General features: G+C 34.3%; 2 protein-coding genes and 1 long non-coding RNA gene across 5 annotated transcripts; all 3 read right to left on the bottom strand.

Annotated features, from left to right (window-relative positions):
• Positions 1–609: 609 nt before the first annotated feature.
• On the bottom strand, positions 610–2,544 carry LOC102661863 (protein MAIN-LIKE 1-like). Of its 2 annotated transcripts, none has more exons than XM_041012854.1 (3): positions 2,149–2,544; positions 1,385–2,044; positions 610–1,292 (listed from the first exon to the last, which is right to left on the bottom strand). In XM_041012854.1, exons 2-3 carry the CDS (start codon positions 1,454–1,456, stop codon positions 645–647), a joined length of 720 nt encoding a protein of 239 aa, XP_040868788.1. In that variant the 5' UTR covers positions 1,457–2,044; positions 2,149–2,544; the 3' UTR covers positions 610–644. Both variants share the same exon structure in this region, with proteins under 2 accessions (XP_040868788.1, XP_040868789.1).
• A 5,953-nt stretch (positions 2,545–8,497) lies between these two features.
• Positions 8,498–9,840, bottom strand: RBCS2 (ribulose bisphosphate carboxylase small chain 1, chloroplastic-like). The gene is made up of 3 exons (NM_001254208.2): positions 9,618–9,840; positions 9,280–9,414; positions 8,498–8,995 (listed from the first exon to the last, which is right to left on the bottom strand). The coding sequence occupies exons 1-3, from the start codon at positions 9,786–9,788 to the stop codon at positions 8,765–8,767; spliced, it is 537 nt and encodes a 178-aa protein (NP_001241137.1). The 5' UTR covers positions 9,789–9,840; the 3' UTR covers positions 8,498–8,764.
• Positions 9,841–12,911: 3,071 nt separating this feature from the next.
• On the bottom strand, positions 12,912–16,046 carry LOC121174166 (uncharacterized). 2 transcript variants are annotated; one of them, XR_005890058.1, is made up of 2 exons: positions 15,682–16,046; positions 12,912–13,532 (listed from the first exon to the last, which is right to left on the bottom strand). It is a non-coding gene; the product is annotated as an uncharacterized lncRNA (long non-coding RNA). The 2 variants fall into 2 exon arrangements; XR_005890057.1 differs by having other exon boundaries at positions 12,912–13,323.
• Between the last annotated feature and the right edge of the window lie 1,424 nt (positions 16,047–17,470).

Genomic DNA, 17,470 nt, shown 5'->3' with positions numbered 1-17,470 from the left:
GCTTGAGGTGATTTATTTTAAATTAATGTGATTATATTCAGTCACAATTAAAGTGATATTGGATTAAGTTCATATATTTATTTATTTTTGAAAAAGGATTTGCTTCCTCCCCCTCCCTAACCTTGTCTGCTTGTAAATTTTTTGGTTGTTTTGCAGAAGGAACCAACTAATCAAGGAACTTACGATCTTAGAACAGATTTGGAGCTTACTATTGCAAATTATTGTGCCGCGGATCATGGATGTGTTTGCCTAAGTGTTTTTGTGGAGAGAAGTTTTAGTTGTCTTTATGTTTTCTCAAAATGGAGTTTCTTAGGGTCTATGTAATTTCTTAGCATACAATTACAAAATAAATTTTGGATCAAGTAATTTAAACATAATTGACAAAATGTCAAGTCAAATACATCGTCAAAAACTAATGATATCTAAAGTGTGAATAAACTATTGTTGATCCGTGCACCGCCTACGTCGAGACCTCACATACACATTGCGGTCTTCAGTGACACTCCTGACAATCCTGAGGCATTTTTGGATAACCTCTTCATGTGTAGATGTGCCTAGCACATTTAGATGCTGCTCCAACGCCTCTGCGATCGCATGACAAGCCTCCTGTTAAATAAAAAACAAACAAATTATACAAATTAGTATTAAAATAATTGAAGTAAATGGCATACATCTAACCAAATAGTAACACTTACCACTGCATGTCTGGGCTCGTTTGCATCAGGATCCACATGTGTCGATGTCGGTGCTGCCTCATGAGGGATATGACTGGGCTGCATCGCATATGCATCTCGAGGAGGATTCGTCTGTGGTGCAGTCATGAATGGATGCGATATGACGAAGAACCAGTCTATGTAGTCAGGCGCACACTGACCTGACACAACACATAGATCACCTGCTGCCTCCAGATGGTCTGAGTAGTGCGTCCACGTATCGTCCATGTCATCATATGACACCCATGAATGGACAGGGTGTGCAGGAATGCACTGGATGTAGCCAAACTGGTGCATAAACCTCTCCAGTCTGTATCTGACAACAGCAGGCCCCTTGCAGAGCTTTCCAGAGAAGCACGAAATCGGATGAAAGTTCTGCACAGGTCGGTGCTCCGCATATGGCATCCAGCAGGCATCCAGGATCCTCAGACGATCCATGCACTGCCTGTACGTCGCTGTAGATAGCTTCTTCACAGTCTTCTTTGTCGCAATCCACCGACATGCACGTGGTAACACCTCGTCGTAGTCCGGATCAGCATTGCACTCTGCAACTGAAGGAAAGTGCTCGTATATCCAACACTATAGGGTTTACATGAAAATCATACATGTTAATTAAATATACAGTCATTAAAACATTGTTGTAATTAAATTATGAAATACATATTAATTACTTGTAACAAGGTGATATAACCAGCAAACTGTCGGCTGGTGCTGAGACTGGCATCATTAAGTTGATTGTACATATGGACGAGGCCAGCAGCTCTCCATGCATACCGCCCAGCAAGAGTGAGGTTACGTAGGGCCTGTATGTGTGCGACATGAACATGGGTTGCACTCTTATTAGCAAAAAGAGTGCAACCCAAAAGATGTAGAAGATAAGCATGAGCGGCAACTGTCCAGTGCTGCGTCTGACATCTGCACTGGTATACGTCTCGTAGCCACTACAGGCGTACGTATGGTCCACCACATTGGCCTGTCTCGGTCATGGCCACCTCTGCTGAGACCATCAGTAACTCAACCAACAGCAACACCGTCTCGTCGGTGCACAAAGGCTGGAAGTCATGGAATGCGCCAACGATAGGCAGATGGAGAAGAGACGCGATGTCATCCAGCGTGATCGAAACCTCCCCCACAGGAAGATGGAAATTAGAAGTCTCCCGGTGCCACCTCTCAACAAAGGAGGATATAAGTCCCCGATCGCCGGTGTCTATTGAACACGCGATCAAAGGACTTAATCCTGTCCCAGCAACCATGTCCTCAATTGCAGGAATAGACCTGCCCAAGTTATGCACCTTCCTCCCATGGGAGCATAACTTCAACTCAAGATGTTCCTGAATTGAAGTACAAAGGAACACACAATTTTTTCAAATAACGTCAATAAGTAACCAAAAAATAAAAAAAAATAAAAGTTAACTAACTTTAATATTATAAATACCTGTCCAGACCATACGCTGCCCGCAACATGGTCAGCATACTCTGTAAGCACTAATGGGTCCCTGGGTCCACCAAGAAATCCCTCAAGCTCGTCCCCGTCAGTCTCTGCACCGGTATCCTGTGCGTCAGTCTCTGCACCGGTGTCCTGTGTGGCAGCATCTACCATGGGCTCATCCCCAGCTACAGCAGCCTCTGCCTCTGGTACCGCAGGCGAGTTCGCAGGCACCACAGGCACATCATCGTCAAGAATGACTGGTACTCGTCACCTGCTTGCCGATGCGGTCAGCCTTCGGCCCTGGGGAGCACCATCAGTATCATCACCATCCCCTCCTCTCCCCAAACCTTTGGCACCAACCCTACCTAATGCACGGCCTAATCCTCTAGTCTTAACCATGATCTGCAAATGTGTGATTGACTTTAAGTTGTGCAAGACAGTTTACTAATGTTGCATGATGGGTTCTATGATGACCCATGCATATCATGTATTCTTATCGAAATTTTTTATTCAAATATCATGTATTCAGGGTTCTAATTTTTGTTAGCATCATTTTGGGATTTGGTGGATAACATGAATTCTAACTACTATTTTAATTGACCTACTTTGGGTATATATTCTAACTATTGTTTCTAATTTTTTGCAAGTTGAGGTCAATCATTTGCATGAAGTGTGTTTGCTCTATTATTTCCTAACTATTACTCAAGTATGTGATTTATCTCTGCAGTTGCATATTGATGTTTGATTGAGTATAATATAGTAATTTGACTCTCACCCTCAGGTCTGATTCTGCTAGAGCATTAGACATAAAAGGGACAATTTGTGCTTGGATATTTCATTTTTTTCCGATTATTTTGAAAAATATCTATTTGGATTTTGGATTATGACATTCATGGCTTGATATTTTCTTTTCTTTTTCAATTCACCAAGACAACGAAAAGCAACAGTTCTTTTTATCCTTCCTAGAATATTCTGACCATATACTTTTCTTTTTCAATTCATCCAAATCTTATGAAGATTTTCTCAGTAGTTGGGAGGTATTATTGTAGGTGGAGTATTATTTCAGTGATTTAAACTTACCACCATCATTTTATGGTTAATGATCTAGTACACAACAATTTCAGGATGTTTACTGCTTTGAGGCATATGACAAGCACCATCACAAATTCTTGTCTAAATTTAAGGATTCTAATCCTTTTTAGGCACATGAGAAGCTACAACCTAATAGATTGTGTTCATATTTTCAATTGCATATTCACTACCATACAGGATATAAATAACCATTATACAATATCATACTTGAGGCAAAAGCTTCAAAAGTAACCATTAAAAACCATTTTTCATTAATTATAACCTAATTTAAACTTTTAAAAATGTAAAATGTTTCACACAGATCAAGTTGATCTGCATGCTTCCCGCGGATCAAGTTGATCTGCATGAAGCATGCGGATCAACTTGATCTGTGGGAAGCATGCGAATCAACCTTTTCTTCTTGCGGATCAACGTGATCCGCAAGTTCAACACAACATAAACACAACCTACGGATCATCTACCCTATTTGCGGATCACCTAGGTCCTAACTTGTCTCTACTGCGGATGACCTAAATACTTAAGCAATCACCAATGAAAGCAATAACAAACAAGAAAAAGGATAATAGACCTTACCTCGATGAAGAATAGAAGAGCAGCACCTCGCGGCAGAATGGAAGAAGAAGCGCACTCGAAGGAGGGAGAAGCAGCAGCTTGCGCGGAAGAAGAACAACCACCTCGTGCTAGAGAAGCAAATGGGCTCGCGGAAGAATGAGGAAGGAGGAAGAAAGAAGTTGAAGAGGCTCGCAGAAGAAAGAAGGAGAAGAAGAAAGGCTCGCAGAAAAGGAAGAAGAATGAAGGAGAAGAGGCTCGCGGAAAAGGAAGAAGAAAGGGTCGTTGGGTGCACTGCTTTTTTTTTAAAAAATAACAAGGGCATTTGTGACTTTTCACAATAAGTGCTGGGTGCACCAGCAATAATGCTGGGTGCACCTAGCAACCCCCAAAAGGAAACTAGAGAGATGCCAAAAATAACTTCAAAACAACTAGGACGTGATGGGAAAAAAGTTGCCCTTCGCTTCAATAAACGTTCACTCAAATGGCAAGCAATAATTGCTTCTACTTGCATGAAAAAATGGAATTATCCATTTGAAACACTTCAAAAAGCAATCCAACATACCCTTAATCATTCTTCTTGTTGTGTTGTTATATTTTATAATTTTCTATTTTTTTTATTTTTAATGTCAGTATATTCTCTTTTTTATTAGACAAAGAATATAACAATCGAAGAAAAAAAAGAAAATAGGTTATACTTAATGTAAAATACATCGTCATTCAATTATAACTTATCATGTATGATAAATTTATTAATTTTTATGATAATTACTTTAAAATTTATATCTGTAACGATTTATGATTGAACGATAATGTAAAATTATTTTGACAAAAAGATAAAATAAGATGGGAGAACAAAAGATGGTTATCACAATTTTCTTTTCTGATTGAATATTACTTTTCCTTCTTTTATAATCGGTTATGCTTCTTTTTTTCAAATGTTCTCATTTGTACATTTTTATTTTGTTTGTTTCGATGAAATTGAATGTTTACAAGAACTGCATTTAATTAAAAGTTGTTGATATTGACATGTCAAATCCAATGTGTGCAAGTGCAACCATAGAATTTGAAAGGGAAAAAAAATATCATTTTGGTGATGAAAAAAAAACTTACCAAGGCTCATTTTCTTTGGTGCTTGAAATTGTATGATTAAACTACAAAACCTTGATGAATGATGAACCTGGTGGGCCTTTAGGCCCTCGAGAGAGTCACATCCTGAAAAACAACGTTGCCATGGACTGATATTGTTGATACATTGATTGAGGAAGAAAGTATGTACATTGGTCTTCATTTTCTCCACTTCTCCCCCTTGTTTCCATGTGCACCACATTTTTGAAGTATGCAGCTGAGCCAGACAATTACAGTTTAGTCCTTATCTTACCACCACCCTAAACAATAATGACCCATTTGTTTTGTTTTGTTTTGGTCCCAACACAAGCAAGTGGCTATGCCTTGTTTGTTGCCCTTTGTTTTGTTTGTTTTCTTTCTTGCCCATGAGCAGGGATATTTTTTTTGATATATAGAGGAGAAATATTAATTTTCATGTGAGATTAATTAAGAAAATTCTACTTTTTATTTCTTCTTTCAAATAATAGTAGGAATTTAATATTTTTATCCTATTTTATTCCTTTTTATTTCCTTTCTCATCGTTACTATCACACAATATGTCATAGGATTAATACACTATAAAGTATAAACATAATTCCTGAAACAAAATACTTATTTATCAAAGTTCTCAAATAAAACATTGATGTATGAATGTTATTTTAAACATTAAATAGTTTTCACTGAGATATATTTTGAATTTAAAATAAAAAAATTCATGTATCACTCTATGATTTTGAAACTTAATTAGTAATGATACATGCATGGATATTTATTTGACATCTTTTATTTATTTTTGTATTTCCCTTATCATATCATATAATTTATCATGTTTACATTTCATTTTTTTTCTTTTTCTCTTAAGATGTCAAATAATGTGTTTGAATCAATTTATGCGGAATTATTTTAATTAACTAGTAACGGCCTCAAATTTAAATCTTTAAGTATCTAATTGAGTTAAATACTCAGGGAATTAAAAAATAACATGAGTGTTAATGTGTCTTTATCCAACTTGATTATAAAGACACAAGGATTAAGAGTGCACTTTGTAACTTTCTTCTTTTGTCTTTTCTTTTCCTACCAAAAGCAAATTGATAGAGACTCGATCGAGCACCTTACTATGCGCCATTTCTCGTATAAACACTACGGCAATATCTTTTTATTGTTTTAATAAAAATATATTTTTTGTGGCTTAAACTTATAAAATCTACATATATGAGCCTATATATAATTGAATAGACTAAAACAAAAACAAAATAAATTACCAATAGGTTGTTATCTGTTTAGGATCTTTTTATAGCTAGCTATTTGATCTTCGATTCACAAAATGCAACGGAAACAACCAAAAAAGTCATAAATAAATCATATCACACTACGTATTCTTCAACTTCAAATAATGCTATGACAATGACTTGTTTTTGTTTACCTTTTTTGCTACGACAGAGTCACGATGCCTTGACTCATTAGTCGCTATAGACCACACAATTATGTAGCACTTATCTTGTCAAAATAACAATTTTTAAATTTCTCTTGGAAAACCTTGAATATTATGATATGTTATATAACTTATTTGAAAACTTTATTAAAGAAATTGGTTTGTCAGAAAAACTACGGAAATATAAAATATTGACTGGATAGTTAGGTTTTTGCAGGCTCTATGGAAATAAGGATATATTTGTCTGTCTCTCTTCAAATTTTAATACACTAATGGAAAATTATTTTTTCCATGTACATTTTATATATATATATATATATATATATATATATATATATATATATATATATATATATATATAAGCGAATATTCCAGTGTATTATTGATTCTGTATGATGAATGAAACAAACGAAAGGGATCTATTCACTCTAAAAATAAGTAAATACTTAAATTATATAAATATTTTAAAAATACTATTTCTTTATAGAATATTAATTAATTTAAAAGACTTAAGGTTTGGTCAGGTAATTGTGAGTTTTTTAATTTTATTTTTAAATGTAATTTTCAAAATCAAAAGCTTTGGGCAGAAAATGAAGTTGAAATGATTGACTATCTCAAAACACTTTTTTATCTTTATTTTCAAAATAAAGAAAAAAAACATTTGTAATTTTGATTTTAATTTAAAAAAAGTACACACTCTACATTTGACAATGACATTTCTGGTCGCCTCTACTAACACTAGAACCATAACCTATGTTGACATTATCACCTTTTAAATTAATTTTAAAAGGATTGAAATTTTTTTAAATGGCTTTATCTTAAAACTAAGAATTAGAAAACTAACCAAATTTTAAAGACTGGTTTAAAATTAAAAATGAAACTTACAACTAACAACCACCCAAACAGACCCTTAACTATTATATTTTGTAATATATTACCATAAAGATTATCTTATAGTTAACATTTACTTGTATTTTAAAAGAATAATACTACTATCCATTAAAATGAAGTTGATTGATATAATATTAGTTATTTCATGAATTGTAAGACTTTATCATGACTTGACTAGCTACTTTAGTTATGTCTTTTTTTTTAATTATATTTTCCATTCACAAAATTTGAACTTAAGACCTTTCTTAAGGAATTTGAATTTAATTATCCTCGGATCAACATAATGTTGATTAAAAGTTTGCATATTTGATCTACTTAGTGAGATATTTTTATATAACAGTTGAATTAAAAAAGAATGAATGTTCACAAAAAATTATTAAACAAAGTAAATTTAACGAAACTTGCTTCTAGGGTGAGTAGATTCACGTCCACAAATAAATATTTGGAAGAAAACAAATCCTATTGGTTTGTATATTCATGATTGGCATTGAATATGTCATGATGTGGTCATGGGAGTATAGGAGGTGAAACTTCTTATCTATTTCTTTATCGTATTGTATTCTTGTTCACAAATGTAGCTATCAAAAGGGTCCAGTCTAAATATTAATGCAATCTACTAAAAGGTGTCGAGATAAGTTACCTATCACTACTCACAACATAGAGCCCACTAAATGATTTATTTATCAGTTGCTAATCCATAACTACCAAGTTACAAGCAAAAGAATCTTCTAGAGATTAATTGTCAGCTAAGGATCAGATTCTGGCAATTCTAGAAACAAATGTAGTATTTGGTAGAACCAGAGCATGACCAAATCTTGTGTTTTTATGTGCTGTTTTCCAAATCAGAATTTGAATATTGCAGTGAGGAGAGTGAGAAATGGAACAAACAAAACGGTTTCGTGCAGTTGGTGGTTATTGCTTGGAAAGAAAAGATTCTGAAACCAATAAAAATTTGAATTTGACATCGCTTTCTTTGCACATAAATAACAAAACGATTTGGTAGCAGTTCCTTAGTGGTTTTTTGTTGCTATGTACTATACAAAATATCTGTGTTTCCAAGAATTATCAAGTTCATATTTGGTTTTGAAAGTTCAGAAGCTTCCTAGCAACATGTTTACAAACTATATATGTCATGAACTTCATTTCTTGGAAGACCAAAGTATAAAGAACATTCATACATCAGATTTGTGAGTTGTGACAAAGTAAGGCCAAGCTCAGCTAAACTATGCAGAGTACTTGAATAACACAGTTCCTCTGTTAACCATCATTTAGAGACACAATTAATTAACTTAAATTTAGAAAAGATTAATTTCAGCCCACTAGAGAGAAATGCAAGGACGATGGGTTATTGAAGTTATTTTGAAACAAAGCAACACAACACAATAGCTTATTCATTAGTTCTCATCCATTAATTTCCATTGAAGTCCGAAAACAGAAACCAAAAATACAGGATGATGAAATCTCAAAAAGCAAAAACAAATGGGAATGTAGTTTAAGTACAAACAAACAAAGTGGGGTGGCGGCTACAAATGCTTTGCAAATTTTTCACACTTAGAAGCCTGGGGGCTTGTAGGCGATGAAGCTGATGCACTGCACTTGGCGAACGTTGTCGAATCCGATGATACGGATGAAGCCGTTGGGGTATGCAGTCTTAGCCTCTTGAAGCTCCTTCAACACCTGAGAAGCATCAGTGCAACCAAACATAGGCAGCTTCCACATGGTCCAGTAGCGTCCATCGTAGTATCCTGGTGACCTGTTGTGCTCACGGTACACGAAACCGTGCTGCAAACAAGCAGATCAACCATCAAAACTCAAAACCAAGTGCTTGTTTTGGAAGAATAAAATTTGGTCAGAGATAGGAACAGATTTGATACATATTGATAACTCTCAGATAGAAAAATCTGTTAGATAAATTTAAATTTTGGAACACAACCATTTTTTGTTTTGTTTCCAAAAGTACTTTTAGCACACTAGCTAGAGAAGCGATTATTTCTTGAAAATAAGTTGAAACAAACTAAGAATAAGAAAATCTATGATTAAACCAAAAGTGTTTGCAAGAAATTGACCTCCAACTCGAATTCCAAGCAAGGAATCCATCCCTTCCTAAGAAGGTATTCTACTTCCTTTGCCAATTGTGCATCATCAAGGTCTGGCAGGTAGGAAAGAGTCTCAAACTTCTTCTTGCCAACTGGTGGCCACACCTAGTAATTAATTTGCATGAAAATTGAGTAAAGGGGTTAACAGATTAACTAGCACATGTGCAAATTTTCCTATGACTAAAATTTAAGCAACCTATGACTAACATGTTTATTTAAGTAACATTTAGGTACATGCCTAAATATGTAACATGAATTATAATCATTTTGGTGCCTCTTGTGTATTTATATGTGTGGAGTTGTCATACCTGCATGCATTGCACTCTTCCACCGTTGCTAGCAATGGAGGTAATGTCATTGTTGGTCTTCCTGGTGGGGAAGCCAGCCATGGACTTGAGGCCAGTGAATGGAGCAACCATGCCGGCACCGGCACGGTTGACAGTGGTAACAGCTGGGGAAGAGATCATTGAGGAAGCCATTTGCTTCTCCTTCTTAGTTCTCAACTACTTGTTCTTCTGCTGCCAGATATCCAAGCTTCTGCTCAAACTTACTATATATAATAGTGTGATTTGTGTAGTACTAATCCGATGGTGTGAAATGGAGGGGATTGGTTGCTGAGAAGTTACAACCGTTGGATTGAATAAGTGATGACATTACAGCATATTGGCCACACGAGTGAGGAAAATTTTGAATGGTAGCCTTATCGTTAGGTACCATGTGGAAGTGACACGTGGAGGAGGCTTCATTATCTTATCTCTTCCTTGGAAGAACGTAAAATGTGTGATGGTGGTGGAGTTTGATATTATTTGTGAGTGGTTTGTACTGTGCCCTCATTCCATATTAAACCTAACATATTTTGTGACCATCATATCTCATGCATGGGTTAAGTGAAAACCCTTTGTCCCTTTGTTACAGTGATCTTTTATATTTTAAAGGTGATTTTGCATTGGAAAAAAAAAAAAAAAAAACAAGAGAACCATATCAACTGACACTCTTATCCAGTTTGTTGGGTAGCTGAAAGCATGCTTCTCTGTTCACCATTACATTGGCCAATCCTTATAATAATATTACTAAAAATGTTCATTAACTTCACTTATTATTTGTTAGACTTGTTTGAGAGTAACAGTAGCAATGTAGATAAGCAAAATGTGTATATGGCATAGAAGGGGATGGTAGGTGATGGGGCTTATCAAGCTTGGTTGATTAATGACCAAGCATACACTTTTGAAAATATAAGATCCACAAATAGTTATGGTCATCAGTAAATCGTTGTACTCAACCAAACAATGCACAACAACCTTATCTTAAAAGGGCAATGCATGAGATAACAATTATAAAGCACAAAATGAAAAGTCAAGTTTTACATAAGAAGTTCAGAGAGTGTGACTCTCATAAGAAGCCACTGCCTATAAAAGAAATAGGTGACAAATTTTCAGTATGGGAAGTTCATGACTGAAGAACTGATAGTGTTGTTTGAGATGAAATTGGTTAATGGTTGAGAATTGCACCTTAGGAAAGTTTGGTATAACAGTTTGTTTACAAGATGTTAGTTCCAGTGATTCTAGCAGTGAGGCATGTTTCTCTTTCTTCTGAGCCACAGCTTTGTCTGGTTGTAAGGATTTTTCTCATTCATATCCCCACAAAACGAAAACAAAAATCTACATGATTTTACCACTATTCCAACTCAGTTAATGGTTCAAAATTCAAAAGCCATGTTTTGAAGGAAAGGAAGGTAACAGAAAATATATAAAAAGGAACAGTTATGCTTCTTAGATGAATGGTATGCTGAAAATATCAATGGAGTAACATTTTTCCAATTTACTAACACACAACATTCCTATGAATCCCCAATATTAGTCAGCCAATTTTCTATTTCTTTTAATCATTCTCCCCTTTTCTAATCATGTACTCCAAACATTCCCTCCAATCTTCAGCACCACTTCCACTGACTTACATATTCAACCAAAACCACTGAAATTTGGTAATGGAACCAGCACTTGAGTCATCCACTCTGTGTACTGAAGCAAATATGTTTACACTCTTCCCTTTTACTACAAATTCTATATAACTTTCCTTTAGCTACTTATTCATCTTTAGCTCCTAAAACAATATTTTCTTTTTCAACTTAGTAACATGTGACAAAATGAAGTTTCAAAAGATTAGTGCAGATCATAAAGCCTATGTCAGCAAGTTGAGTGCTTCATAATAGGTTCCTCTGAAAATGCTGATCAGTGAGGTTTCACCGTTTTCCTTGTGCTCCCTTCCTTCCTCACATGAAAAACTTGAGTAATGTCATCTTCAATTTACTAATTTTGCAATACAGTCTATTAGTGAAGACATATCAACAAATTAGATCTCCAAATTAGGTGTGAAGGACCACCCTTTGAAATTTTAAGATACCAATTATCTGTCTGGTTACATGGTAAAAAGCTCCTAGGTGGACAAAAACACCCACATTCGGTCAAATAGGAAACTTTCTTTTAAGATATACATAAGCAATACTCTTATCCAACCTGCCTGCTGAACTGAATCTTATCTAACTGATATCTGACACATTTTGTTTCATGGCTTTGGATACAACTCATACAAGTATTAGGTGCAATGTGATACATAAAATTATATTTTAATTTCTTTATTTCTTAATATAGATGATATCTATTGATGGGTCATCTCCATCATCCTAACATCATTGGTGTTCAATCTCTTATCGAATTTATTAAAAAACTTAATGATAACAATTGTTTCACTATTTAAAGAAATAGTGTATGTAAGAAGTTTCAATAAAACAGTCTAGATTTAATGCATACCCGACTTAGGCAGCCTTATTATACGCCTATGGGTATTCATTACAAGTACGATACAAATATGGATATGTGACCATAAAGTATCTGTACATCAGAGGACACAAATAATCAGAGTTCTTCAGCAACAGCTGCCACCTTGCTTCTATTTTGGTTAACAACCTAAAGCTAAAAATGGATGACATTGTCAGAAGAACAACTTTAAGATAGAACCTGGGAATTAGCATCCATCCAAAGGAGCTCACATTAAAATTGCTTCAAACAGTGTTATGTGCTGCTTATGATGAAAATAATTAAAAGGATGGTGAGAGATCTCGTGTCTGCATGCCACAAAATCTGATAATGTACTTAACTACATACAAAGATCAAGAGAATAAGATGCAACAAGTGACCCTGAGTACAAGTGAGGATGACAAGAACAGAACAAGAGATAAAAGTAGTGGAAAAGGCTGCTAAAGAAAAACACAATAGTTACTGAATGATAAGATGAAACTTGTTAAGCACAGTGATTAGACAAATTTTTAGCACCAACACTTTCTCGACATCTGTACAACATGTGTCCTACACTACTCACTAAGTCTAACAAAAGTTTTGTTAGTTCAAACAGTTTACTTGACACATCCACATGACTTGAACACTTAAGCTATCTATATGGCTGGATACTTCAAGAACATTGATATTATAAAACAGATTCAATTTTTTAACATTCAAAAAGTCAAGTTAAAATATATTATATTGAAAATTAATCGCATAATATTTTGGTCATGAGGCTCATAATCATAAAAATAAAAAGAGTAAATATACAAATCTTGATTATCTATTTAGTTCTTTTGTACCAACTAACAAACCTACATGGGTGGCCTGGAAAAACAGAAAACTTGCATAAGATTTTGGTAAAATTTTCCTCTACAGTTATCTAACACAACAAATAGATTTTCTTATTTACAACAAATAACTTTTCAGTGGCTGAACAGTAAATGTTATTGTCAAAGATCATTTGTTCAAGAGCCAAACTTTCAAAGTAGTGTAACTTTTCCCCTCTACATCTCACCAATCACCCCCTCTCTGAATCTCTCTGCTGACTCAGCTTTCTATTGCTTCACAATTTCCTCTCCTCAGCTTGTATTTCCTTGATAGGACTAGGATATGGGTTTTTTCCTCAAACAGGTATATGCTTTCTTTTTTGCCCTCTTCTCTGTCAGATACTCTCCATCTAGGAAGCAAAAAAGCCAAAGTGGATTATTAGAGGATAAGAGAACACAAGGGAAAAACAAATTGCAGAGCTAACATGTTCAGGAACCAGTTCACGTTACTACATCTGCCATAGCCATTGCTTGTTCCTTACTAACACCTTGCTCCTTTAACTCAAGAACCCTCAATCCAAATACGAGAGATGGAGGGGGATCAAAAGCACAGAACCTACTGAAAATTAATCATCCATATGAACTAAGTGGACATGATCTAGGGCATATTTAAAAGTAGGCAACTTGGAAAAAAAATACCCTACTCTAATTCTATGCATCCAATATGAATCAGTCATTCCAAAAGCATTAATTGTTAGGATTAAGCACAAGAGAAGAGCTCAACCCAAAAGACTGGTTCATTAGGTGAAGAACCTCAAGGACTATGTACCACACCAAGTAGTTTACTCTACTCAATGTGTGACTCATAACACAGCACCATAGGCCACAATTCTGTGTTCATGTGGTGGAATTTTGACTTTCCGCTACATTCCACCATCCACCATTGATAACATTGTCTATTAGTAACAAACATTTCATTTTAAGAATTCTTACCAAGTTGATAAAACCAGCATATATAATATATATACATATAAGCAAAGAGTTATCAGATATCACATATCAGAAACAGAGCAGAGACATATAATCTTTCACATGAGTAGTTCTATATTTAAGAACTCAGTCCACACCCAGAAAGGGCAAGACAAAATGAAGAAAGAGAATGAGAGAAAGTACACCTCTTTTCAGTTTCCACTTTTTCTATGGAAAGGAACTCAGAGTGTCAGATTATACTTGAATCCACTCAGCAAGTAGCTAAATGAGAAATTATAACTAGAGAAAAATACATATTCCAAATGCATTTGAAAAAAATGTGACAGATCTATTATATAAAAACATTTGTATAACAGACTACAGATGAGAAATATTCATTATAACTAGAGAAAAATACCATATTCCACATGCATTTGAAATACCATATTCATTATGACAGATCTGTCACATAAAAATACTTGAGCAGCACTAAAGGCTAACATAGCCTCCAATCAATTGAATAAACATCAGTCATGAACATGATCAATATTATTGAGAACAATGGTACAACAATCATACTGAACTCAACATTTTCAATATTTTAGCTGTCAACATAAAGCCTAACTAAGCAGTTTCTGCGCTTATTTAGAAATTCAGATAAATATTCATGCTTAAGAGCAGAGCATATTCTAATTTTTTTCAGCTCTAGGAAATGTTGCAGGTGGCGCTCTTGTAAACACAGTCAAAAAGATAATAATACTCAAATTTTCACCCTGCAGGAAAAAAAAGTTTGAATAGTATATTTTTATTCCTGTAAATAAGAAAATGTTCCTAGAAAAATAGAATGTTCCTTAAATAAAATCATATTTTTAATTCCTCATCTATAAAAGAAAAATGATATAGGGACATCTGTTATAATACAAACACTTCATTGGCACTTCTCATTTTTTTTCAATGTCTCTTCTTATCACATTCACGTTTCTCTTTGTTCTCTCTTTCTCTCTTTAGGAGTACATTAGCATAAGGTGTCGATGTATCATTTTTGTTTATAAAATTGGCGTTGTATTTCATGTTACTAGTACTAAGTCCAAGAAAAGAACAGATATTATTACACTTAACACATTTTAAGAAACTAAAAATATATAACTTTTTTTTCAGGAGATTAAAAGATTAAATACTGACATTTCCTTATCAACTTAAAATGTATTTCCTTCCATCTCAAATATAAGAAGTAAAAAAAAACATTTCACGCTAACTAACAAAAGTTACTTAGCAATATTTAATTGCATCAATTTTAATTAAAAAGTAACTTTTTTTCAAATTATATTTGGAACTTAGTATAAAAAATAAGAGTTTATGAAACTAGTACCTCAATCAAATGAATGATAAGAGAAAAATATGTTTTTTTTCTAATGCCTAATGACTAGAGAGAGTATATATTAAAAAAAAAAAAACACTAAACTTTAAATAAACATTGAAAATCAAAATTAGGTGACAAAACACATGACATCCCAAAAATTCCTAAAATCACTAAACTCAGAAGTCAGAATGCCTAATGTAGACCAAAACAGGAGAATTGAACACCACAAGCACCACATTCCTCAGTATGATTCAGAAACAAATAAATTATGCTAAAAAGTGAAATGCAAAATAATGGCAAACATTGCAAAAGGTACCATTTTGGAGCTAAATGATAAAACCCCAAAGGGTACAAGAAAAAACCAAGAAAGGCACCAATTGAATCTGAAAGTGGGTGCAAAAAGAAAAAGAAAAAAAAAAAAAGAATGTGAGACATTAACTGTTCCATGGCTTTGAGACACACGGGATGTGCCTTGATCAAACCCTTCACAAGCTCTGATAAACGACATCGTTTAGCTGCCCCGATCCGATTCTCATCTATTCGTTATCGCTTTCACCACTCTTCACATGTTCATTTCTTGAATTAGTAGCTTATGTGCTTCTTTATAGTTTTATTCTTCGGGTACCTTCATAGCACAGGTTAACCTAGGAGCAGAGCTGAGCATTCTTACCTATTGATTGCAATTTGTCTTATACTAACTTCGTGAACTTGACTATTTGCCGGTGAAATGCTTGAAGGATGTTAAGTTTGTTTTGCGGACGGAGAAGATATGGAGAGTAGCACTCTCAATGGCATTCTCACACCCGTTTTCCGTAAAATAAAAAATTAATAATTTTTTTTAGAAATTAAATAAATGAAAAAAAAGAATTTTTTATTACTTAAAATAAGAGTTTGATAATATTAGAAAATAAATAAAATAAAATAATGATTTAGAGAATAAAAAGATGTTTTAATTGATTATTTATTTAATAAAAGAGAAATAAAATTTCCTTTGTTATAAAATAATAAAATAAAATATAAATAAAGTAAATAATAGGTTGAAAGTAAGTATCCTAACTAACTTAATTTAAACATTTGTACCCTCCATCTTTGTCTTAAAATTTTTTTCCTTCTTTCTCTTCTAATATCTTCTTTTTTTTGCATACATTCAAACATGTCTTAATAAAATTATAATCCCAATAACCGTTAGATCCTCGTGAAATTTGAACATCATCTTCAGAACTCATTTTCGCACATTTTTACTTTTGGGATTTGAGAAATAATGTCTATAGAGAGAGAAATGTCCCTCGCACAGAGATAGTAAAATTGAGGCTCCAATCCCTTTTGTTTCTCTCTAATGCTTAGAAATCATAACAGAACAACCAAAGGGAGGAATCCCAGGGAACTGCTAGAGACATTGTTATTGTCATCAGACTACACACGTGAGTCCGCTTATGAATGAGTTTATCGCAATTGGAGTTAAAATGAACATGTGTAAGGGTCCTTAGAGGATCAAATTGGGATCTTTTTTGGGATGTTTATGATGATAATTCTGCCTTTATGATTATAATCACAAGATTGTTATGTTTGACGGACCAATTGATATCCTAATGCAAATTGGTTGATAAAATTTGTTGGATCGAGTGACCTCAGAATAATTAAGAAGGGGGGTTGAATTAATTATTCCTAAACCTTTACTAATTAAAAAATTACTCTTCTAAGGCTTTTACTAAATTAAGAGAATGAGGAGTAGAAGAGAAACTTAACAGAAAGTAAAAGCGGAAATTAAATGCACAGCAGAAAGTAAAAGAGTAGGGAAGAAGGAAGCAAACACACAAGAGTTTTTATACTGGTTCGGCAACAACCCGTGCCTACATCCAGTACCCAAGCGACCTGCGGTCCTTGAGATTTCTTTCAACCTTGTAAAAATCCTTTTACAAGCAAAGATCCACAAGGGATGTACCCTCCCTTGTTCTCTTTGAACTTAGTGGATGTACCCTCCACTAGAACTGATCCACAAGAGATGTACCCTCTCTTGTTCTCAGTCAAACCCAAGTAGATGTACCCTCTACTTGTACCACAAAGGATGTACCCTCCAATGTGTTAAGACAAAGATCTCAGGCTGTTAAACCTTTGATACTTTGTGAATAGGGATACAAAAGAATTCTCAGGCGGTTAGTCCTTTGAACACTTTTTTATAAGGGAATGGGAAGAATCAAAAGAATTCTCAGACTGTGTCGTTTTGAATT

This window comes from Glycine max, chromosome 19 (assembly GCF_000004515.6).
Source record: "Glycine max cultivar Williams 82 chromosome 19, Glycine_max_v4.0, whole genome shotgun sequence".
Lineage (NCBI taxonomy): Eukaryota > Viridiplantae > Streptophyta > Magnoliopsida > Fabales > Fabaceae > Glycine > Glycine max.
The sequence above is the reverse complement of the archived record's forward strand: the minus strand, read 5'-3'. Positions and strand labels throughout refer to the sequence as shown.